Source organism: Monodon monoceros, unplaced genomic scaffold, assembly GCF_005190385.1.
Source record: "Monodon monoceros isolate NGI ecotype Baffin Bay Population unplaced genomic scaffold, NGI_Narwhal_1 Super_Scaffold_21, whole genome shotgun sequence".
In the NCBI taxonomy this organism is placed as follows: Eukaryota; Metazoa; Chordata; class Mammalia; order Artiodactyla; family Monodontidae; genus Monodon; species Monodon monoceros.
The window spans coordinates 166,325,466-166,350,433 of NW_021703778.1; the positions used below are offsets into that span (position 1 = coordinate 166,325,466).

The 24,968-nt window shown below is 40.5% G+C and overlaps 1 protein-coding gene across 5 annotated transcripts in view; it reads left to right on the plus strand.

Moving 5' to 3' along the window:
• Nucleotides 1-3,960: 3,960 nt before the first annotated feature.
• VRK1 (VRK serine/threonine kinase 1) overlaps nt 3,961-24,968 on the plus strand; it is an 83,871-nt gene continuing 62,863 nt past the window's right edge. For 3 of the 5 annotated variants that reach the window (XM_029238885.1, XM_029238883.1, XM_029238882.1), the window contains exon 1: nt 3,977-4,049. Coding sequence is in view for 1 of the 5 variants with exons in the window: in XM_029238886.1 (XP_029094719.1) it covers nt 10,112-10,163 (52 nt within the window). In the remaining 4 variants the exon portion in view is untranslated. Of the gene's footprint in view, nt 4,050-9,724; nt 10,164-24,968 lie in introns of those variants that run through there. The other 2 variants (XM_029238880.1, XM_029238886.1) reach the window with 2 other exon arrangements.

Sequence of the window (24,968 nt, forward strand, 5' to 3'; positions counted from 1 at the left end):
ATTTCTTGAAATGTTGTTTGCAAATTATTAGTGAATTCCTGAAAAGTGCTTAAAACTTAATAAATGGAAGCTGCCATCATCACCATCATCATTATCAGGACAAAGAAAAGGACAAGCAGGAAACATTTGCCTAGGACTTTGAAACCTCATTCATCCACTTCTGACCTCAGAACAATCCATAATCATTAATTATTGTATCATTAAATCCAAAAGAACCTATCTCTACTATTGTGGAAGTCACTAGATAAGTTCAGCAGAGTAACTAGGTCAGTGTTACCTTGTCTATGAGGCCTGGCAGAACAATTTGTTCTGCTTCCTGCATTCTCACTGCACGGAGTCTAAGTGCCACCATATTATCTCATTACATTTTCCAAGAGTCAGCAGCTGTGATTGATATCAGGATGGATTTGGAGTCAGCCAGCTCTATCGGCCACCACTAGCTGTACGACCTTGAGCAAATCATTTCACTTCTCTGGGATTTTGTATCCTCATCTGGACACTGGGGATTATATCACCCACCTCTCAGGGTTACATGAAATGGTTTTCCCAACACATAGTAAATAAATGCTCATAAAAATCATAGTTACTAGAATTTGTGAACACGTCTGGCTCTCCCACTGGATTATGAATCTGTAAGGACACTGTGACTGGCACATAATAAGTGCTCAAAAGCCCTTGCTAAAATGGAAATAGGGGCTCTGGGCCCTGGAATGAGATGAGACATCAAAAGGGAATGGATGAGTAAGAACCAGGATCAGCGTACTCGGAAGACTTCTGAACATATTCTGTTCCTCATTCCTCTCTCTTTCCCCTCCTCCCAAGAGGTAATAATTCCTTGGGGTGTTGTTAGGATGCCTACACTGAGCAACGACACCCCAGCAGCTTTGTTCCAGGAGGATCAAAGCCCTTCTCAGACACGACCTCATCTACCTCCCATCAGCCTTGGGAGGCGCAGAACTTGTTGGTCCAGGATGACTGCGCCCATTCTATACATGAAAAGGACAAGGACTCATGAACTGACTCACCGGTAGATCCAGTGTCTGCTGAAGACTGCCTGGGCAGTGTTGCTTCCTAGTGACTATCGTGTTTGTTTGAATTTCCCAGACTGAGTTTCCGCCATGGTCTAGCTACTACCAACCTCCTCTCCCTTTTCCAAAGTGCCCTGTATTACGGTTCCCATTCTGTGCCTTTATACTCGGGTTGGAGAGTTCCTGGAAGTAAAAGAGGACACTCCGGGGCCTATGTGGCAGATCAATACAGATCCCATGCATAGATCCTCAGCTGGCCTGCCCTTGATGGGCAGCAGGAACAATATTTATTAATTGGGCTGAACCCAGTCATGGTCCACACTGCTTTATCCATGATAATCCTTTGTCACAGAATCCCTTTACCTGACCATGCCAGCATCTTGCACAAATCTCTGTCACAGTATTGACATTATTACGCTATAAGTATCCTCATGTACTGAGGCTGTGCATAAAGAGCCAGTAAAAACAACATTTGGAAGTAGATTTGAGGGCCTGGAATCATTTAAACTTTTTGAAGTTTTTTCCTGTTTAAGAACTGAGATACCGTATGTAAAAAAGCACAGTGTGTAATACATAGCAAGGCCTCCTTAAACATTCGTTAAACCAGAACCCCCAGATTTCCCAGAGGTTAGCCCAATCCCTGGCTCACAGTAAGTGCTCAGTAAACATTGGTTTGGACTGTATAGATATTTTTGAATATATGGCAGGACTATACTCGTGAATATTTCCTCCCAAGTTCAATTCTAAAGCCCAGCCCCAGCAAGTCCTCACGGGTCAATCTTCTGCAGGATCCTGATGTTGATACCAAGCTATCAACTCATAAACATTCATCGAGGGCCTCCTGTGTCCCAGCGCTGTATCCCCACCTACAGCACCTCAGATACACAGTCTCTGTGACAGCAGCTTGGAATAATGTCCTGCCATGCTCTGCACTGGTAGGACATCTCAGCACGTGTGCATGGTGCCAGAGAAGTTGGTAATTGCCTTGGGACATGGTTGCATTTAAGCATCGTTTAACAGTAAGTCATCTGAGTTAGGATGAGGGAGCCATGAGTTCCAGAATAAATACATTCCATTCTCACCTTGGAAAACTCCAGACACTGTTGCTGATTTAAATGTCTTTCAAGGCCAGCCAATTGTCAACCCAGTGTGGAATCAGGGACATTTCTTCTGCACGTGTATGGTGAAGTTAGGGAACATGGTCACTATGTGACAGATAAGTCTTGTTCCAAGTCTTCTTAGTGTGTGTGTGTGAAGAATATCTTTCTCTCAATGGATTCTGGCCACAGATTCTTGCTGGGGAATCCACACCTGTGAGATGTGTGAATCTTGAGACCTCTTTGCCGACAATTAATCATCGAGTGCTCACCTTGTGTATGTGTTTCCATCAGGGTCTCAACAAGAAGCAGACGACATGTTTGAAACAGGGTTTATTTGAAGAGAGTTTATTTGTACTGAGAGTATTGCCAAAGTGTGAGGGTGGGAACCACGGGGATGGGGCAGTAACCTCGTCTCAGCAGCAGCTGTGGTGTTAGCAGTTGCAGGTCTGAGGCACAAAGGGAGGGAGCTGTCACTGCAAGCTGGAGGGGAGGGCCAGGCAGCAGTGGCCTTCAGCCGAGGGCCCCAGCCAACTGGAGGTGACCTTGCCAACAAGGATCCCGGGAAATCCTTACCTTCAGCAACAACTCTCTTCCCTTCCACTTCTCTGTGGGGTTCTCTACTGGCCAAATCCACCAGAAGCCAGGGGCACAGGAACCTGGAAGTGGTTTGTACAGCTCAGCCTCCTGGGGTTGAGGGCAGGCTGGAGGAGCATCTGGAGCAGGCTGGAGGGGGTATCTGGAGGGGCACATGTGGGTCATCAGGCACAATACTGCACTGTCCAATGGACAGAGTTCACACAATTTTGGGGTCCACTCAAAGAAAATCATGCAAAAATATCTTACCTTGGCAAATAAAAAAACCCCAAAGCTATTAACAGAAGGCTTTGGAAGAGACCTGTGCTTAAACTTCATTACTGTAGTTTCATTGTAAATCTCCCTCTGTCTATGGCTTTGGTGATTCTGACCTAGAACAGCATCCCAGCCCTCAATAAGCTTACAGTCTCATGGGTAATGGAGGCTTGGACAACTGATTAGAATTACAAAGCAAACTGTGACATAAGAGAATTACAGATGGAATACTACAGAAGGTTAGGTAGGCATTGACATAGGCTTTGACAGACAGGTAGGATTTAGACTCATGGCTATGAATGGACAGAATAATATTAATACTCTACGATTTATTGGGCATCTACTACATACAAAGCACTGTCTCTACGTACAGGGCACTCATTTAATCACGACAGAAACAGGAAAATGAGACTCACAGAGGTTAAGTCATTTAGGTCACAAAGCTACAGAGTGGAAGAGCTAGGATCTGATAGCGAGCTGTTTGCTTCCAGAGCCAGGCCACAGCATACTGAACCAAGCTGCTGTGGGATGAGCTTCAGGGTGTGGACCAGAAGGTGGGAAAACGCAAGCGCCTGTAGGCAGAGGAGACACTCGGCCAAAGGAGAACGTAGGACTTCTTTTACATCCAACTCTTTGTCAACACACTTATTATTATAATTTAATAAATAAAGCTACTGCTAACACTGGCAACAATTATCTCTGTTCCTACAGCATTGCCGGGTACAGCATCTGAGCAGTAGGACGGACTCCGAGGCTGTAGACCACATTTCCCAGAAGCCCACGGGGGCAGAGGGACCGGGATCTCGCTTTGCCAGTAAAAGACTCCATTTCCCAGCATGCAGTGGTAGCGCCGGCCCGCGGCTCCAGGCGTTTCTGGGGAGGGGGCGGGGCCATCTCGGGCTCCGCCCCGCCCCGCGCGTTCCCGCTCGCCCCGCCTCTCACGCTCTCCTGAGCCAATGGGAAGGCCGCATACTGCGGGGTGTGAAGGGGCCGGAGCAGCTGAAGAGTTGCGAGTCGGCGAAACCGGCGGGAAGTTCGTATTGAGCGGAAGGCGACGGGTCTGCAGCTCGGGGTAGGGCGGCCGTGCGCCGAGCGGTCCGAGAGCGCCAGCGCCGAGAGGGCGCCGCGGAGGGGGAGGCCGGGGACTGGGCCGGCGCGGGGCGGCCGGGCGGCCGTGACCTTGGGCGGCGCAATGGGCTGCGGACGGCGCGCCGCTGGCGTCCTCTCCCGCCGGGGCTCCCTCAGGCCCCGCTGCGGCCCTGGGCTACCTGCACCGGCCAGGCCGGTCCCCCAGGCTCAGTTCCCGGTTCTGGACGGCATGTAGGCTGGTCATACTTGCACCGCATCCTGGTTGCTCGGGCTGGGTCTGGGAGATGACCTCTGTAGGCCAGCCTAGACCGCCGGGCTCCCTACGCCGTCTTGGAGCTCACCCTTTTCAGAGGAAACTAAATGGAAGCAAATATGACATTTTGCAGATGCTGAAAAGCTCCCTTAAAATGAGGACAGGCGACTGTGGGCCACAGTGGTGGGGTTGAGGGAGGGCATCTCAGGAGAGGTGACGTTGGTCTTGAGATCCGAGTTGGGGGAAGGAGCCCGCTCCCCGGAGGATAGCGTTCCAGGCCTTTCTAACCTGGCAGAGTCCGGCTGAGGCCGGGTGAGAGTTTGCACTTAACCGCAGGGTTCAAGGCGGTGGAGCTCCGTGGGGAGTTATATGAGGGATTTTCGCATCCTTCTGGCGGTTGTCCTTTGTTGTCTCTCCGTAGCTGCAGGCTGGCTCCCTTTGCTGATGCAGCTGTATTCAAGGGCAGCAAATAGTTTTTCCTTCTGTCGAAATAATTTTTGGCTCCGGTCTTAAAACTCATAGGTGATTTCTTTAAATTCGACGAACAGCACCAGCGTCGCTGGGTTGAGAGAGAGGAAGGGGAAGCAGCCACTGGGTTCCTACTGAGGCCACCCATTTTTCTAACTTGTTTTCTATCAAGTCACCCATTTTTTCCCCCCGTTGCTTTGTATTGACTCTTCCTTTCCCTCCCCCGTCTCGCCTTCTTGGAACAACTTGGAAATACCAGTTTTGCTCTTGGGAGGGTGGCGGTTTCAAGGAACTGTCAAAGAATCTCATTAATTATTATTTTTTCTTTTTTTTTTTTTAAACTGCAGTTGCCCATCTGTGGAGGCTGAAATTTGCAAGAGTTTTTAAAAAATATAGGGCAGCATGAGTTCAGAATAAAGGCCCCTTATTTTCCATGACATGCTGAGTGTGATACTTCTGGGGAGAATTTAATCTACAATTTTAAAGTAGTTTCCGAGGGGGGGGGCAGGGGTTCTTTATATAATCATCTTATTCAAATTATGTTTGTGCTGTTCAAAATGGCCTGTAGCAATTGGAATTAAATTTCTGGGTGGGTAAGGTGATGTTGTTGATCAGCTACCTGTGGAAGGGAATGCAACTTAAGTTGTCACTTAACGCTAGCTTCTGCTGAAGCTGCCACAGGTGCTATTCTCTGTGCATCTCATCATTGCTGATCAGATTCTGAGTTAATATGGTAACACAACTTGAATCCAATGACAGTAAACTTGTGTTAAGCATTACTGTCCGTTTAGTACTAGTATCTAGTGCAAATATCAGGTTTAGAGTATAATGGCTTCTTAATGTTCAGCGCTGCAAAAAACGCGAGAGGATATTTGTTAAACAAATGAGAAAATGGAGGAATGTGTCAAGCACAGAACCTGGCATATAGTAAGTTAGTTAGTGCCCAGGAAATGGTTATATGGAAAGCTTATGCTAAGTTTTATTCCAGGATGCAAGTGTATATTTTAAAAATAACAGTAGTGCATTCAAAATGTTGACAGATCCTAAAATTAAATTTCTTAAATAAGCCAGCTTTTTTTTTAAATTTGAGAACTAATGTGAAATAATAATAAATACGTAAGTGAATGTCCCAGATGTCTAGGAAAGAAAAACAAGATTTTTATTTTGACAGCTATATGTTTTTTTTCCCTTAAAACCATCCCTAAGAAGATATAATGTGCTATGAATAGAATTTTTATTTAAAAAATGAAACTTTGAAAGTATTTTTGATTTGATAAATAAAACTTACTGGAAATGAGGCAAAGCTTAAAAATTTACCTTATATCAAATGAAGAAGAAGGATGACTCCTGAATTTATGCAAGTGTGCAAATGTTGATATCTCCATGTATCAGGCACTGAACCTAATGGAAAGTAAATGCTGCCTCTGTGTGTGAGTGAGGCTTTCATGGAAATTGGTCTTGATGGGTTTTAAGAATGATGGGTAACTGAATAGGCCTGGAGAATATTTTTCAGACTGGTAGGACATTTTACATGTTTGCCAAGGTTATTTTTCAGAGTAAGCAGAGGTGGACTCATTTATTCACCAGATGTCATGTGGCTACTGTATGTCAGAAATTGTGCTGGGTGCAGAGTCTGTTCTTGCTATTGTGTTTTGTCGAAGCAAGTGTTCTTTTAAATTAATAGAGGTCATTCTTTTTGACTTTGGTTGTCTAGCCACCACCATAGAGGGAGTCAAATGTGTATGGCATATTTGGAAAACTATACTCTTAGTGATAAAATGTAGAAAATATGGAATTTTTAATAAGGGTGTAGTATTAATTTAGAAAGGTGATAGAATCCTGACAGAGCATTTAGCTAGGTGCTGTAAGCAAGATGTGTTTATACTCTAGGGCATGTTTGGCCCTTTTGACCCGAAGTCCTGTGAATATGTTCGTACTTGCCATTATAAAGATGTAAAGAGGGCTGTGCCCTTTAATATCTTGTCCCCTTAGCTTCTGAATGATATTTAAGTACCTAACATTATGAGGTGGTTGTTTGGAAATAATTTCATGCACTTGCCCAATTATTCCTGCTCCATCTCTCCCAATGTCATCTTAAATCTTTGCACTCAAACTCAAGCACATTCTGCTCTTCTTTTCTGGATGACATATGGGCACTTGATGAAAGAAAAGCTCTCTAGAGAGTCTGGAGAGGTATTAAGTCTGCCCTTCCCCCCATAATTAGAATTTGATTTTTAATATTCACCAGTATATACTAATGACAAGAAACTACTTCTAGTAACATTGGTGAGTAAATTTATTAAGAATTTTAGGGACTTCCCTGGTGGTCCAGTGGTTAAGACTTCATGCTTCCAATGCAGGGGGCACAGGTTCGATCCCTGGTCAGGGAAGTTCTGCATGCTGTGCGGTGAGGCCAAAAAAAAAAAAAAGGGAATTTTATTAGCCACAACATTTTTGTCAGCTTGGTTTGAATTGTATTATTTATTTAGTCGTAGTGTAGGTACATGGATTTTGATGATTCTTTGCAATAACTCCTCTCTCTCCAAGGGATAGAAGCCAGTACTCTCAGATTTGAAAATTATATAGATGCTGTCCACACTGGCCAATATTTAGGATGAATATTAAATATATACACATACTAAAATGTTTATCAATAAGCCACATATATTAAGTGGGAAGATACACTAGATGGAAGTCATGTAATTAAGTTGCAAGGTTATTAATTTGAGATTTGACAATGTTCTGTCATATTGTAAGGACACATTTGTCTTGATGGAGCTCAATATCCAGAATTACATAGTTGGTTCTGAAAGGGACTGATGAGAACTGGAAAGTCAGTGGGCACAAGGGCAGCACCATCCCACTCTTTTCACGGCTTTATAGTTTCTTTCTGTGCATTTCTTTGTTTTCTCTGCAGACTGGCAGACTTATTGTTGTTTACATTTGGGATAGATATGTCTGCTTCAGATCTAGCTCCTTGTTTCAGGAATCCCAGAGAGACTCCATTATCTATCTAATTGTCAATTATATCCAAAATTTTTTAAAAAGTCATGAAGTTAGGAATCTTATAGCTAAGATAACTACAGCTTTATTTCAGATTAGTTGCTTTCCTCAAATTGTCTTACCAAGTAAGAGCTGAACAAACTGCCGTTGTTGATACTGTGTATAAATGGATTGTGTGTTAGAAAGTGCTGTTAAGCCTTTAGTCTTCATAGACTGCGTCAGGAACATAGAGAAACAAACTGCTGTTTCTGTTGGCAATGTTGCTTTTGTTCCACTTCTTACTGCAGCTTATTATATAATACAGCAACAGAGCTGTCAACATATAGACTATATCTAATTATACATTCTTCATTAGCGGTAATAAAGAAGTCTTTTTGTGGGAATCAGGAAAAAAGTTTTAAAAATCCATTTAAAAAATACTAAGGTCAGATTATAACATTTAAGAGGCTTAATCTTACTTGTTTTACAGGCTTTTAGAAAGCATTGTAGAAATTGTGACTTTCAAATTTTCATTACCTCACGTGTTGCTGCCCATGTGAAATGGTACAGCCACTCTGGGAATTCGTTTGGTAGTTTCTTAAAAAGTTAAATATACTTCAAACACATGACCCAGCAATTGCACCCCTGGGCCTTTATCCTCGGAAAATAGAAACTTATGTTCATACAAAGACCTGTATGTGAATGTTCCTAGCGGCTTTGTTTATAATAGCCAAAACTCAGAGACAACCCAACGCGTCCTTCGGTGGGTAAATGGTCAAATAAAATGTGGTATAGCCATATAATGGAACACTACTCATAACAAAAAGGAGCAAACTATTGACACAAGCAACAATTTGGATAGAGCTTAAGGGCATAGTACTGAGTGAAAAAAGCCAACCTCAAAAGGTTGTGTGATTAGAGTTCCATTATATAGTATTCTCAAAATGATAAAATTATAGAAATGGAGAAGAGATCAGTTTTGCTAAGGTGAGGGCTGGGGGTATGGTGTGACTATAGAGGGGGAGCATGAGGGAGTTTCTTTGGGGTGATTGAACAGTTGTATGTCCTGTTTATTGTGACAGTTATAAGAATCTTTATAGGTGATGGAATGTCACAGGACCATACACGTGTGTGTACGTGCACTCACACACACACACACACACACAGTGTAAAAACTAAAATTTGAGTACTTTTATTACTAACACTATCAATGTCAATTTCCTAGTTTTGATCATTGTATTATGCTCATCCTTTGTATGGCTTTGCCACATAATCATCCACTGAAGGTTGTGGTTTGTCTAGTTTTTGGCTATTACAAATAAAGCTGCTATGAGCACTCATGTACCGGTTTTAGTATGAATATAAATTTTCACTTTTCTAGGATAAATACTCCAGTGCAACTGTTGGGTTGTAGGGGTAAGTGTGTGTTTAAACTGTTAAGAAACTGCAGACTTTCCCAGAGGTGTACCATTTTACAGTCTTATCATCACTACAAGAGAGATCAATTTCTCCACATCTTTACCAGCATTTGGTGTTAGCAGTATTTTTTATGTTAGCCATTTTAATAGGTGTGTATTATTGGTATTTCATAATGGCTTTAATTTGCACTTTCCTAATGGCTAATGATGTTGAACATCTTTACATGTGCTTATTTGCCATTTGAAGGGTTTCAGAAAAAGCCTCCCCCAAATGTGCCGTTATGGCATGCAGATTGTCTTAAGCCAAAGACAGTGGAGACCCAAAAGACTCAAGAGCTTTTTACCTCCACTTCAACTGCCAAATGAATTTAGATAGGGAGCCTGGCTCAGAGAGAGCTATTACCAGAGCTAACTTTTATCTGAAAGCCCTATCTGTTTGGCATCTAATAACAAAGCATCTGATCTTATTGTCTGAATTACCTTCCTCCCCTTTGAAGTCCCAGGCCCCTGTCCCCTTCCTTAGCTCAGGATGGTATATTAGCCTCAACTGCCCAACTTACCCTTGGGTCCCATATTTTTATGGAGGTAATTAAATTTGTTTTTCTCCTGCTAATCTGTCATATGTCAATTTAATTAATATACCAGCCAAAAGAACCTAGAAGTGTAGTGGAAAAAATTTTTTTCACTCCCACACATTCATATCTCATTTGGTGATTTGTCTGTTCAAATCTTTTGCCCATTTTCTAATTTGTTTTCTTATTGTTGAGTTTAGAGTATCCTTTATATATTCTGAATACAAGTCCTTTGCCAGATATGTGATTTGTATATATATTCTCTCAGTCTGTGGCTTGTTTTTTCATTCTCTTACAGTGTCTCCTGCAGCACAAAAGTTTTTAATTTTGATGAAGTTCAACTTACCAATGTATGGATCGTTTTTGGTGTCATGCATGTCTCAGAACGCTTTACCAAACCCTAGGTCAAGTAGATGTTCCAAGTTTTTTTCTGTTTTACAATTTTATGTCTTACATTTTGATCAATGAATTTGTTTTGGGTTAATTTTTGCAGAGGGTTTGACGTTTAGGTCTTGGTTCTTTTTTTTTTTTTTCTTTTGTCTATGGATGTCCAACTGTTCCAAACCATTTGTTGAAAAGACTACCCTTTCTCCATTGAATCATTTTTTTTAACCTTTATCAAAAATCAGCTGGCTGTACACTGTAAACTGCATACAAAATGAAGATAGGAGGAAATGAGTAAGCAAGTAAGGATGAAAATACAGATTTAATACAGATTTCTGAAGGTGTATGAAGGTATGAAGACTCATGCCTTAAGTCTTGAAAAAAATTTATGTATAGATTTGAGAGGAAGTGGGAACACATTTTAGAGAATAGCATGAGCAAAGTTAGGTCCTAGAGAAAATAAGTAAGAACTGGCTGTTCTGGGGAGTCATGGGAGTGAAGGGAGTGAAGGGGAGGATAGTTGGTTCATGAGTCTAGAAAACTGCTGGCCAGTTTATAGTCAGTTTCATTGGCCACTAGAATGTACTGTGGGTTCTTGAGCAGGAAAAATGATATGGGAGAGATGGTCTTCAAGAGAGGTTGTTTTAGGGGCACGTATAGCAGTACAGTAATAGGTTGGTAGGAAGAACAGGTTATAGCCAGGACCCTGAACTTGACTTAGTACTTTGTGTTACAGACATCTACCACAAAGCCAAAACAGTGGTGTCACTTTATAACAATGTCCTTTGTATTTCCTAGAAGAATAATGGTAGATTTCAGACTTTTGCCACTGTCCTCAGTGATGGATACTGGGAACTCTGCTGGACTTTCAAACTCCTTCATTTTAATGCTTCTTTTAGTAAATTGTACATGTTGGCTCATTGTTGATGTGGGTGACATTTCTTATCAGGCCTAAAAAGGGGCCAAGGGGTGAGCAACTGAAATGATAAAAACGTAAAGAGTTGATAAATTGGTCCAGTGAGGAAAAGTTAATGGAATCACTTTTATTTATCATGGCTAAGAGGAGACTTAGGGGTTATTTAATCAGTATGTCCTGATACTTGTATATGAAGAACCACATGGAGAATGATGATGACCAGCTGTTCTTCAAAATCACCGAGGACTGAACAAGGACACACAGCTCAAACTGCAGCATTAGAGTTTTAGTCTGAGGGAAGAATTTCCAAGCAATAAGAATGTTAGATACTTCATGCCAGTGATCCAAAGGATCTTTAGAGATAGAATAGGAACCTAGATGTAGTTTAGGGACATTTTGCTTATAGCCAGGGGGATGTACGTGACAGCCCCCGAGTCCTAATTTATTGATTTGTGACCCAAAATACTCAGTTTCTGTTTTAACATCCACTTGCCGTTCTTGATTCTTTCCCCGAAGAAATTATATTTCTTTTTCTGTTCACCTTTGGGAAACTCATTTGGTTTCTGCCTTCTTTTGTGCATTTAAAAGATTATCTTGGATGTGGATTAAACTTCTGTCATTTAAAAAATAGCCACTTAACAAATAGAACTTATTTAATGTCAAACTGCTAAATATCCATGCATTTCTACTTTTTAATTTAGAACATGGAAAGCCATATCATTCCATTTTTATAAAACATCAATGATGACTTGTTGAGCAAAGGATTTTACTGCATAAGAGATTACCGTGACGTGTATTAATGAAAGGTTGGCAATGTGAAAAGCTTTAGTGCAATCACTTATTTGCCTTCAAAGCACTTTTTCTGTTTGATTTAATTTCCTTAGTCTGACTCTTTTCCACAAGTCTAGATCTTTTTTCCACTGAAATGTTCAGATTGACCAAGACTGTTTTACTTGTGATTGCAACCCTTCAGTATTAAAGCGGAGTTTTTTGTTTTTGGTTTTTTTTTTCCCTGCAGAAGAGCAAGCTCTTACAGTGCTATGCAAGCTGCCCATTTAAAACTATCATTGCTTGGCACCTATGCCCTAGTGACAGTTTGACCAACATGTGAGCAGGCACACTGCCATCCTGACAGATGGGCTTGCGTAGAGGCAGCCAAGAAACCATGTATCTGCATCTAGTGTATTTGTTAAGGGCAGGATTCCCAGTCGGGGATGTTCAAACGTCTGTCCATCCTGAGCTTTCACGCCTATGGATAAAGGGATGTCATCATTAATCTCAGCTTCTGACTGAGATTCCATGGGTATATAAGAGCTTCTTGGCTCTTACAAAAGTAGGCAGTTGGGGACAGTCAGTATAATTGATCTCTCCTTCATCACTGGACTACTTCAAATAATCCTTTCCTCTTTCTCCCAGCCAACTAGGTTTGCAGTGAGTACAAACCTGTTCAGACATTGTCCCGATACTTCTAGAATACGTGCTGTTTCATTTGTTTTCTAGAGTACGAAAGCTTTGAAGTCATTAGTATTTATGGTTGGGACAGTGATGTACATAATTGGAGTCAGGTAGATCTGAGTTCCAAGATTGACAGCTGTATGATATCAGGGCAACCTAATTTTACCATCACATCAAGGTGAAATAGTAGCTATTTCATAGGTGGTTTTGAGAATGACCTGTGAAATATGTACAGTGAATCACTTGGTATCATGTCTGGTCCACTGTACGTGTTCAGTAAGTGTTTATCCTCATCACCATTATCATCGCTGTAACATGCCTGAGGGCATTTTTCTCTAGAGCGTTATTGAAACAGAAAATCTTTATTCCACTCATTTCCCACCATTCTTGAAAGTCATGTATTGGATATCATCACATTGTCTGGTCTATAATGGAATGCCTCCGATGACAGGGAGCTCACTACTTCTAGAACAGGGTTTTTCAACCATGTGACTGGTGACATTTAGATGGGTCGTTCTTTGTTGTAGGGGATTGTTCTCTGAATTGTTGGGTGTTTAGCATCCCTGGCCAGGGAGGCAAAATTGTCCCTGTTTTTCATAAAGTTTTGACTGTTAGTAAGTTCTTTCTTAGATTGAGTGGAAATCTACTTTCTTATTTCTCCCACCCAATTCTGTCTTTTGGAGACATGTAGCACAAGCTGAATTCCTGTTCCACGTAATGGTTTTTCAAATACTCAGAGATTGTCATCTAGTCTCCTCAGTCTTTTTGAGTTGAAACACCTCCATCTAGTTCATTAACTGTTCCTTACAAGGCATGATTTCATGTCACTTCACCACATTGGTGACTTTCCTTTGATTTAATCCCCTGTTTAAACTGCACCGCTTAAAATTGAATGCAGTACTCCAGGCAGGGCTTGATTAGTAAAAAATTGAGTTGCATCTCTTGTTTTAGATACAACACTTTTCTTCTATTAGGCTAGGAAAAAATATTGCCTTTCTTCTATATACTACATTCTTATTATCAGCTATATCCTCTTGATAACCACGTCATAGTTGAACCTAGAGTTGAATTAAACCCCTAGATCTGTTTAAGCCGTATCTTCTTCATTCTGTTTTTATGCATTAGTTTTGGTGCTCAAGCATGAGAACTTACGTTTATCCTGTTAAATTTTTCTTTTTTAATTTAGCTAACTGCAATCCCAATTCTTGGTCAACTCTGAAGTTTCTAGTTCAAAAGAACAAGTAGGTGATGATGATGCTGTCAACTGAAATTGAAAATACAGGAGAAAGGTGTGTGCGTTTGTGCGTGTGCACGTCTATGAAAGGGGAATTGGGGACGGAAGGCTGAGGAATCCCAATATTAAGAGGCAGCTGGACACAAAGGAGGCAACAAAGGAGACCAAGAAGGGGTGGGCAGAAAGGTAGGATAGAAATGATAAGAGTATCTTGGAAGCCAGAGTGACTGTGTATTGAGTACTGGGGTAGGTACTTGAATACAAAATGAATAGGACATTGTCTCTGCTTTCTGCTTCTGTTTTTATTTGCCCCATGGTTTAACTGTTCAGTTAATGATATTACCTAGTCAATTATGCCTGAAAACTTAGAGTCATTCTTTATTTTGCCTTCATACCCTTAACTGTTAGGTTACCAAGTTCTACTGATTCAAAAAAATACATAGTGGGAAGAGTGCATAAATCTTAGCTAGCTCAATGATTTTTTTTCTTTTTTTTTTTTAACATAGTGAACACACTATAATTACCACCAAGATCAAGACATTTGCTATTCTAGCACTCCAGAAGTCTCTGTTGTGTCCCTTTCTAGTAATTATTCCCACCCTGGTAACCACTCTTCTGACTTCTATAACTATAGCTTAGTTTTGCCTGGTTTTGAACTTATATGTACATGGCATTATATTATGTACTCCTTTTAACCAGGCTTCTTTTATTCAACATTGTATCTGAGATTCATCCATGTTGTTGCATATATAGTATGTTGTGTTTTTTTTTTTAATAGCTCGGTAGTTCTGGTTATCTGTTATTGCATAATACATTAGTTTTGGTTATTGATTACTACATAACACAGCACTCCAAACTTAGTTGGGGTTAAACAACAACCATATTAATTTTTTATTTTTTATAAATTTATTTATTTATTTTTGGCTGCATTGGCTCTTCGTTGCTGCACGGGCTTCTCATTGCGGTGGCTTCTCGTTGCTGCACGGGCTTCTCATTGCGGTGGCTTCTCTTGTGGAGCACGGGCTCTAGGCGAGCAGGCTTCAGTAGTTGCGGCACGTGGGCTCAGTAGTTGCGGCACGTGCGCTCAGTAGTTGTGGCTTGCGGGCTCTAGAGCACAGGCTCAGTAGTTGTGACGCATGGGCTTAGTTGCTCCACAGCATGTGGGATCTTCCCGGACCAGGGCTTGAACCTGTGTCACCTGCATTGGCAGGCGGACTCTTAACCACTGCGCCACCAGAGAAATCCTCATCTGGGAGTGTTGATCAGAGCACCTAGTTTGTTGGGTTTTTTTTTCTGAAAGTGGCTATTTTATTTTTCCAGCGGTATATCTAAAACAGTTTGAATGGAGTCAGAAACTTCTACTTGAAACTTGCTTTGCTTCTTTGCAACTTTTGAGTCCATGGTGGACTCTTTGGATAGTGTTCAGATTTTGCTGCTGAAAAGGCTGTAATGGGGTTGATGATCATATATAACAAGAGGAAGGTCAATGTTTGTTTCCAGAAGCAGAGATTCCTTTGAGAAGGAGAGGAGGTTTAGGAAATATCCAGTGAGCACAGTCTCTCTGGTATTGTTTAAAATCACAACAGTTTGGAGATGAGCTCCTGCATCCTCATTCTGGGCCCTTGTAATAAGAAACCAAGCTTAAATTGGACATTGCATGTGTAAGGGCTTAGGTTGGTGTTATATTTATTTTCTTCAGTGCATATTCTTCCTCTTCTGTTTTGGGACTAAGTTTTATCACCTTATCACTAGTATGGTGGTTGCTATAAAGGTGGCTGTGCCCTGGTTGCAGATTCTCCACAAGGCTTCGGCTCTTCAAACACGTTGGCTGGGTTCCCAGAGAAAGCTTCCCGAGAGTGACTTATCCTCGGAAGTCAACATAGCACCACTTCCACTATACTCTATTGGTTGATATAGACACAACCCTGCCTGGATTCAAGGGGAGGGAACTTAGACCTCACATCTTTATGGAAGGTGTGTCAAAAAATTTGTGGCCATTTTTTAAAACTACCTCAAATTATAGACCACAATTGATCCACTCTGTTGTAGATGGTTATTTGAATAGTTTCTACTTTGGAGCAGTTGATGAATAATGCTGTTGTAAACATTCTTGTTCATATTTCTTGCTTCATATATATATTCACTTTAGTTGAGTGTAGATCTAAGAGTAGAGTTGCTAGTCATAGGGCATATGTATTTTTAGCTTTAATAGGTAATTACTCCCAAACAGTTGTCCAAAATGATTGTACCAATTCATATTCCTACCAGCAAACTGAGAGTTCCCATTGCTCTGCAACTTCACTTCCACTTGGTACTGTCATTTAAACATTAAAAAAATTTTTTTAACCATTCTGTGGTTGTGTTGATTTCATTGTGGTTTAATTGGCATTTCCCTGATAACTAGTGACTTGAGCACCTTTTCATATGCTATTAGCCTTTTAGGTATCCTGTGTTGTAAAGTGCCTGTTCCAAGGCTTTTACCCATTTTTAACAAACTGGGTGGTCTTTTTTTCTTATTGAAATGTTGGAGTTTTGTATATTCTGGATATGAATCCTTTGTTGAAAATATGAATTGTAAAAATCCCTTTCCATCTATGACTTGCCATTTCACTCTTGTGTCTTGTTGATGAACTGTGAAATTCTAAATTTTAATCAATTTCAGTTTACCCATCTTTTCCTTTATGGCTAGTGTTTTCTGTGTCTTGTTTAAAAAGTTTTTGCTACTCTGTGGTCATGAAGATATTTTCTTATGTTATCTTCAAGACGTTTTATCATCTTACCTTTCACATTTAGGTCTCAGTTTTCAGGAGTTGATTTTTGTGTGTTGTGAGGTAAGGGTCTAGGTTCCCTTTTTCCCCATATGCTTATCTATACGAGTAGTAGCAGGTAGCACTGGGTCAGGTGAACACCAGTCTGGGAGTTAGGGTTCCTGTATTCTCAGCCTTAATCTACCTTTAATGCACCTTCTGAACTTGGTCATGTTATTAAACCCTTGTGGCCTCAGCTTCACCTGCAAAATGAAGGATTTGAATGAAATGTTTTCTGATTTTCATCCTGGCTCTAGTTTGTTAGATTATTCTCCCTAGTTTACAGTTTTAGTTAGGCCTATCAGAATATTCTTGCAACTCGTTTCTGTTATCTGATGTGTTCTTGATATCTCCCAGCTTTATGTTATCACCAGTTATGATGAGTATGCCATCTAGATTGTCATCTAAGCTACTGAGGAAAGAGCTTTCTTGATCGCGGTGGTAAGTCCTCGCCCCCGCACCTGTTCTTCTGATCTTGTTGTTATTCTCTGTCCCTTGCCAGGAGCTCATCATTTTGTTTTAGTAAGCCATGGCTCAGGACACCAATTCCATTTTTGAATGTCATATACATATACTATTCATTTTGCTTGTCCTTTCCTTCAGTTTCCTACTTGAACTTCTGAGAATCACAGATAACAATGCAGAGTTTCAGGAATCAGCAGAAGTCATTCATGCTCAAATGAGTTCTAATCTCAGTGAATTCTCTCTCTCATGTTGCATGTGTGCTCTGGAAGGTGGCTGCATACTGTACTTGTGCTCTTCAGTGGAGTAGTCAGTGAACCACACTGGTAACGTGACAAAGTGTACCCCTTGCTGGTTCCTCTGTGTTCTTAGTAGCCTGCGTTGGGGTGATATCTACCCTTCTTTCAGAAGGTATAGTTTCTTTACACAGGATGTCATAACTTCAGGATAGCCATTGTTCCTTCCTTTGTCATTGATATCACATTTTCCCTCTCATTAATCTTTTTTTAAAAAGTAAGCTTCATTGAGATACAGTTCAGTTATCATACAATTCACTCATTTAAAAGGTATTGTTCAGTGTTTGTATTTTCACAGGACTGTAACCATAATCTAATTTTAGAATATTTTCATCAACCCTAAGAGAACTCCCCTACCAAGTAGCAGTCACTCTCCATTTTCTGCCATCACCCACTGCCCCCCGGCCCCCACAGCCCTAAGAAACCACTTATCTGCTTTTGTCTCTATAAATTTACCTATTCTCGAAATTTTACATAATTGGAGTCATACAATATGTGGTCTTTTGTGACTAGCTTCTTTCACTTAGTATGTTTTTAAGGTTCATCCATGTTGTAGTATGAATCAGTGCTTCATTTCTTTTTATTGCTGAATAAAATCCCAGCGTATGGGTATGTCACATTTTATTTATCCACTCATCTGTCGAAGGACATTGGACTTGTTTCCACTTTTGGACTATTATGAGTAATGCTGCTATCTGTGAACATTTATGCACAAGTTTTTGTGTGGACATATGTTTTCATTTCTCTTGAGTATATACGTACCAGTGGAATTGCTGGGTCATGTGGTAACTCTGTTTAACTTTTTTTAGGAACTGCCAAACTGTTTTCCAAAGTGATTGCACCATTTTGCATTTTCAGTAGCAATGAAGATCTCTCCAAATCTTCACCAGTACTTGTGATTTTCTGTCTTTTTGTTTATACCCATGGTAGTGTGTGTGAAGTGGTATCTCTTTGCGGTTTTGATCTTTATTTCTCTTAATGACCAGTGAGGTCGAGCATATTTTTGTGTGCTTATTGGCCAGTTGTTTATCTGTTTTGAGAAGTGCCTGTTCAGATCCTCTGTCCGTTTTTAAATTGGGTTGCCTTTTTATTATTGAGTTCATTAACCTTTTAATGTTCACTTTGATTTATTTTCAACTAGAAACATGTTTTTCCTTGGTTTTCCTTCCTTTTTTTTTTCCGTTTTGTTCAGGAACCATTCATCCTTTCTATAATGAGCAGGAGGGTTGAGAGTGCTCTCAAGCCCTTTTGCAATCTCTTGGCAACAGCCTCCATTGGCAAAATATGTAACTGTGGAATACCTTAGACGGGAAAATGTACATCTGCTCGTTATTGGAATAGATCCTTTTGTAGTCTCATAATGGTACTATTTTTATACATTATTTTCTTAACTATTTTCTCATATATTCTGCAGTAGTTTATCACATCAAGGTTTTTCAACTGAATTTTTGTCAACATTTTGTATTAGTAAAACAACAACTAAAAACTTTTCTGAAGAGCTTTACATCAGTTATTTATTTCATTATTTTGTCCTCTTGATCATTGGAAGTCATCCTTCTTTTTATTTAATAGTTAGGCTGTGTATTTATAGTAACATTGAATATGTTTCTGTTTTGTCTTTTATACTCTTTTTATGACATTTACATTATTAGTCATTAAAGCAAATATTTTACCACTTTAAGACGTTTCGTTTTGCAAATGATTCTGCAGTATGCACACTCTCAGTACTTCGAAGTTAATTAGCAAAAAAGGCATTTTTGCAGAAATTACACTTGCCATACATATTTTTTGAATCTTGGCTCTGTTAACTTACCTGTCCATGGTTGTGAGGCAAGGAAAATATCCAGCACTATCGGGGTCGAGTAAGAGGGACACGGTGGTCAACTTGAAGGGCTTCATTGTCTAGTGCAAAAGAAAAAGGAGAAGAGCGGCCCTGGCACTCAGAAGCTGGCCTGGTGTCACCGCTAGACCACGCTGTTCTCCATTTAAACATAAACAATTTCACAGATTGCCTCAAAGTTTCTCTGAGAGCACGGAAAAATGAGACAGAGCACAAACAAAAGCAAGGTTGCTGCCACCCACAAAATACTTGGCCAGAATGAGTGACCGCAGCTTCTTTACCAATTACTGCTTTATCTTGGTTCTAGTCTCCCCTCCGATAAGATTTATTGAGATACCCAACATAGAATTACCCCACTTTCTAACCGCATCCAAAAGAAACTAGAGAAATTCCTGCTTCCCTAGCCCTCCCCCAGATTACCCAACCAAAGCCCAAATCCTATCATAGATTCTTTACAACATTCTCTTATGAGATGCCCCACTGTTCCTGTGGTGCGTGTTCTCCCAATTGATTTAACTACAGGTTTGTTCCTGGTGGTCTATTGCTGAAAGGCAGACACCAGAGATAGGACACTTTGAGCAACTGCAATAACAAAAAATATAGGATAAAAGGTTACGTGACAATTTTAAGGTAATCAGCAAAATTCAAAGTGTGGGAAATTTTACAGGACAAATGACAAGGGGAAGGAAAAAAAATTAAAGAGAGAGGTGGCACTTGTCCGTTAGAGATTCAGAGACACATCAGCCAGTTACAGTGACTAAAAAATCAACTAAGACTTTTTAAAAAAAAAAAAGTTGGGGAGATTTGAACACTTATTAGGTGATATTAAGGAATTGTTAATTTTATTAGGTGTGACAATGATATATGGTGAGTGTATTTTTAAAAAGTCCCTGTTAGAAAAATTTACATATGAAATTATATGATGTTTGAGGTGAGCTTTAAACTAGTCTTGGGAGGGGCTAGTGGATTGTTTATACAGAGGAAACAAACTGGCAATGTGTGGATAATTGTTGAAACTGGGTGACGTGTACATGGGAGTTCATTATATCACATCTCTACTTTGTATGCATTTGAAAATTCCTCTAATAAGGTTTTTTTTTTAGGTCATTTGTATTTCTTTTTCCATGAATTTGCCTCTCTATGTCACTTTCCCATTTTTCTGTTGGGCTTCTGTCTTTTGTTTCTTATACTTTAAAGGATTCTTGAATATGTACTGAGAAAATTAGCCTTTTGTCATAGGTCTTGTAGGTATTTTTTATTTGTCTTTTGAATTTGTTTATGGTATTTTTTAACCTGTGGAGAATTTTTGTCAAATTTATCAGTTTTCTTTAGGCCTTATGTGTTTTATTTTATGTGTTGCTTAGAAAACCCTTCTTGTTTCTGAGATTCTGCAAAGTTCTTTTGTTTTCATGCAGAATTTTTTATGTCTATAGTACTCTTCTGATTTACTTTGATTATTTGGTCATCCTAATTTCCTTTAGAGTATTTAGAAATAGTCTTCCTTTGAGCCCTGCTGCAAGAATATATAAGGAAAGATGTTGTTCAGTAGCTATCTTGCAGAGATTTAATACTGAACACCCGGAGAATTAACCACGAGCAACGTTTGGTAGTTAATTTTGCAACCCGCCCCCCCGCCGCCAAAATAGGAGAACTAATGGGAAATCTGTCATTTACAATATAGGCAAAGTGTGCTAAATGTTATAAAAAATATTAGCAATATAGTTCAAAATTTCTAATTTTAGAAAAGTTCCTGTGATTGCTTTACATAAAGAAGTGTTCTGGGACTTCCCTGGTGGTGCAGTGGTTAAGAATCCGCCTGCCAGTGCAGGGGACATGGGTTCGAGCCCTGGTCCAGGAAGATCCCACATGCCGCGGAGCAACTAAGCCTGTGCGCCACAACTAGTGAGCCTGCGCTCTAGAGCCTGCAGGCCACAACTACTGAGCCCGCGTGCCTAGGGCCCTTGCTCCGCAACAAGAGAAGCCACTGCGATGAGAAGCCTGTGCACCGCAATGAAGAGTAGCCTCCGCTCATTGCAACTAGAGAAAGCCTGCACGGCAGCAACAAAGACCCAGCGCAGCCAAAAATAAATAAATTTAATTAAAAAAAAAAAAAGCGTTCCTTTCAGCTCTTTTTGTAGGGCTTATGGGTCAAGGAGCTAGGCACCCACCTCCCTTTGAGGTTGGCATCTTCAAGCTTGTTCTTCTCTTAGATTTGATGCCTTTGCCTGGGCAGAGCAGGAAGTTTTCTAAATATTTCTGTAGTGTCTTCTTCATGGTTGGTTCGTGGAGACCTGTTAGGACTCCATGGATGGATCTTTTAATCACTGCATCAAAAGTCAGAAGAAGTGCGTAGCAAAAACTTCATGACATCGTTCCTTTTTGGGGGCAAGTGGTGGTAGTGAGGTATCTTGGGATTGTGTTTGAAATTGTACCATACTACGTGTTCTCAGTTAAAAATTAATTCTGCAGTTAGTCTTCCTCTTTTAGAACTTTTGGAAATCATTTAAAGGAAATAAAAGTTGAAGAAGTACATTTGATACTGTATTTTAAACATTTTATTCACTATACCAAAACTTTTTATAATCTAATGTTAATCATTTTTTTAATACAAGTTTAAAAAATCTGACTAGGAAGAAATTTTTTTCCTTGAAGATATCTACTTTATTTTTCCAAGTTAGAAGTTCGAGTCTTCACCTAGTTCTTTCCAGCTTAAGTGTGAAAACATGACTAGTGTGACAATTGCTTCTAAAGATTGTATCACAGTTTGAGTTTAGCTTAATGTTTTTCAGAAATAAATCTATGAATTGATGGGATCATTATCTCTGGAGGTTCACTTCTAAATTCTCATTGTGTTACATTTGACTCTTATTTTGTTAGTGTTACTAAGGGTACCATATGGCTGTGAATGTTTTTCATACTTTTATTGATATGGCTGGTTCTCTGAGTGAAACCAGGGGACTGATTGGGTGTCCCTAACAGAAGTGAGTTAACCTTCCTGTGTCTCAGTTGTTTGTGTTAAATGGTATTGGTAGTAACTCTACTTTTATTCCTGTGGTCATCCTTATAGTTCTGTCTCAACTGTAGGATTTGTGGGGACAAAAGTAAATATATGAAGAAGACCCTGTGTATTGTTGCGAAGTGGCTATAAAAACTCAAAATTCTGTATTTTATTTTTCATATGATTTCTTAGCACTAAACCAATGCATTAATCAACTTCTGATTAACTGGCTCATTTGTAAGAGGACTGTCTTTAGATGTATTGCTTTCAAATTGTTCACAATGTAATTTAGCAAAAGAGGTGATGAAGTTCTTTATTGACTGATTATCTCCTATTTGATTTTATTCTTTGACTTACTGTAGATTGGCAGGAAGCCATTTACACCAAAATATGTAATTCTTTTTTAAAAATTAATTTATTTAATTTTGGCTGCGTTGGGTCTTCGTTGCTGCATGCAGGCTTTTCTCTAGTTGTGACGAGCGGGGGCCACTGTTCGTTGCGGTGTGTGGGCTTCTCATTGCAGTGGCTTCTCTTGTTGCAGAGCACGAGCTCTAGGCACGCGGGCTTCAGTAGTTGTGGCACGTGGGCTCAGTAGTTGTGGCTCGCGGGCTCTAGAGCGCAGGCTCAGTGGTTGTGGTGCACGGACTTAGTTGCTCCGCGGCAAGTGGCATCTTCCCGGACCAGGGCTTGAACCCATGTCCCCTGCATTGGCAGGTGGATTCTTAACCACGCTGCCACCAGGGAAGCCCTGTAATTACTTCTTAATTTCAAATAAGTTTGAAATATGGATAAATGTTTTTGGCCTGGGATATGGTGGGATGGGAAAAGGGTGTTTTTTGGGGAGGCTCCTTCTGAATAGTTCATTCACTATTTTATATTTTTTACCCAACTTCTAAAATCCTCTAATACAATAGAGTTGTATGTAATAGAGCCCTTACATTGAAAATGAATGACTTAATGAAGAAAGGAAGATGTACCAGAATACAGTTGGCCTCTATATCTGTGGGTTCTGCATCCACAGGTTCAATCAACTGTGAATTCAGCTAACTGCAGATCAGAAATACTTGAGGGCTTCCCTGGTGGCGCAGTGGTTGAGAGTCCGCCTGCCGATGCACGGGTCATGGGTTCGTGCCCCGGTCCGGGAAGATCCCACATGCCGCGGAGCAGCTGGGCCCGTGAGCCATGGCCACCCTGCGCGTCTGGAGCCTGTGCTCCGCAACAGGAGAGGCCACAACAGTGAGAGGCCCGCGTACCGCAAAAAAAAAAAATACTTGAGAAAAAATTTCCAGAAAATTCCCCAAAGCAAAACTTGTATTTGCCACATGGACAATTATTTACATTGTGTTAGGTATTATAAGTAATCTAGATAGTACTTAAAGTATATGGAAGGATGTGAGTAGAATATATGCAAATACTATGCCATTTTATATAAGGGACTTGAGTGGATTTTGGTATCCAAGGGGATCTAGGAACCAGTCCCCTGAGGATACTGAGGGATGACTATCTAGACCAGTGGTCCAGTCTGTGCATCACAACCCCCTGTGCAGGATTAAAATAGAAGATGCTGGGGCTCTTGTGGAGTAGGGCCTTTACTGTTTCAGAGTTCCACTGGTAACCATGATGTATAGCCAGGATTGAGAATTACTACCTCTGACAATGGACAGTTATGTAATCGAGTTTATACTTTTGCTCTGAACTTCCAGGCACCCACTGAAAAAGGGGAAACAGGAGTTTCATAGCTCTTAATATCTTAAAAACTTGCATCACTGGAAGAGGCACTTTTTTCCCACCCTGGAACTAATGGAGTTGATGTGTACAACTGCTCACTGTCTTTAATAAATAGTTTTATCAAAGGATTCAGAAACATTCTTTACCTGGAGGGCTTTTTATTGACCCTTGTTTGAAGCTGATGGTATAATATTAAATCATAACTGTGTGATGGTGTTTTTGCATGAAGCTAAGTGCAGCTTCTTGAAGCCAAAGGTTGCATTTTGTTTGGTTTTATATTTCCAGTCCCTAGCACAGTTTCCAGCACATATTCTGGAGGTGTTTTATAAATGCCTTTGGAATAAATGAGTTCAAATGTTTAATTTCCTGGTGAACTAAATTGCCATAAAGATAGAACTTAGAAAATCTAGAATATGAGATGATTAGCATGTTTCCTAGACCATCTGTCACTAATATTGATTGTTTCTACTTGGTACTGTAGACTTGTTTTTCTGGGGGTGGGTAGCTTGTGTAAAGTTAAAAAACGTTTAAAAAACCTCTTACGTTCTTCTGTACTCCTCTTTAGCGGCTTAAAATCAGGTCAGTTTGTAAAAAATTGACATCCTTACTATTCAGTAAGGATGAATGCAGTCAGTGGTTATTCCAGTAGCAACACCATTGTAATAACTGGTAGGTGTTTCTGCCTTGCCCCCTTCCAGTCTGTTTGACGCATCAACCAGAGTGATCCTTTGAAAACCTAAGTCAGAGCATGCCACTTCTCTGCTCAGACCTTCCCGTGATTTCCCATCTGACTTAGATTCAAAGTCAGTGTCCTTACAGGGGCCTCCATGTTGGACGTGATGGCCACACCTTGCCCTTTTATGTCTCTGACACCAGCAAGTGTTCTCCCTGAGCTCATTCTCTGCCAGATGCACCAGCCATCTTGCTGCTGCTAGGACAGGCTGGGCATGTCCTGGCCTTAGGCCTTTGCACTCGCTGCTCCCTCAGTGTGGGGTGCTCTTCCTCTAGATCACTGCATGGCTGACATCACTCACTTTATTTACAGGTCTTTGCTTAAATGTCACTTTCTTGTGACGCTTTACCAGATCA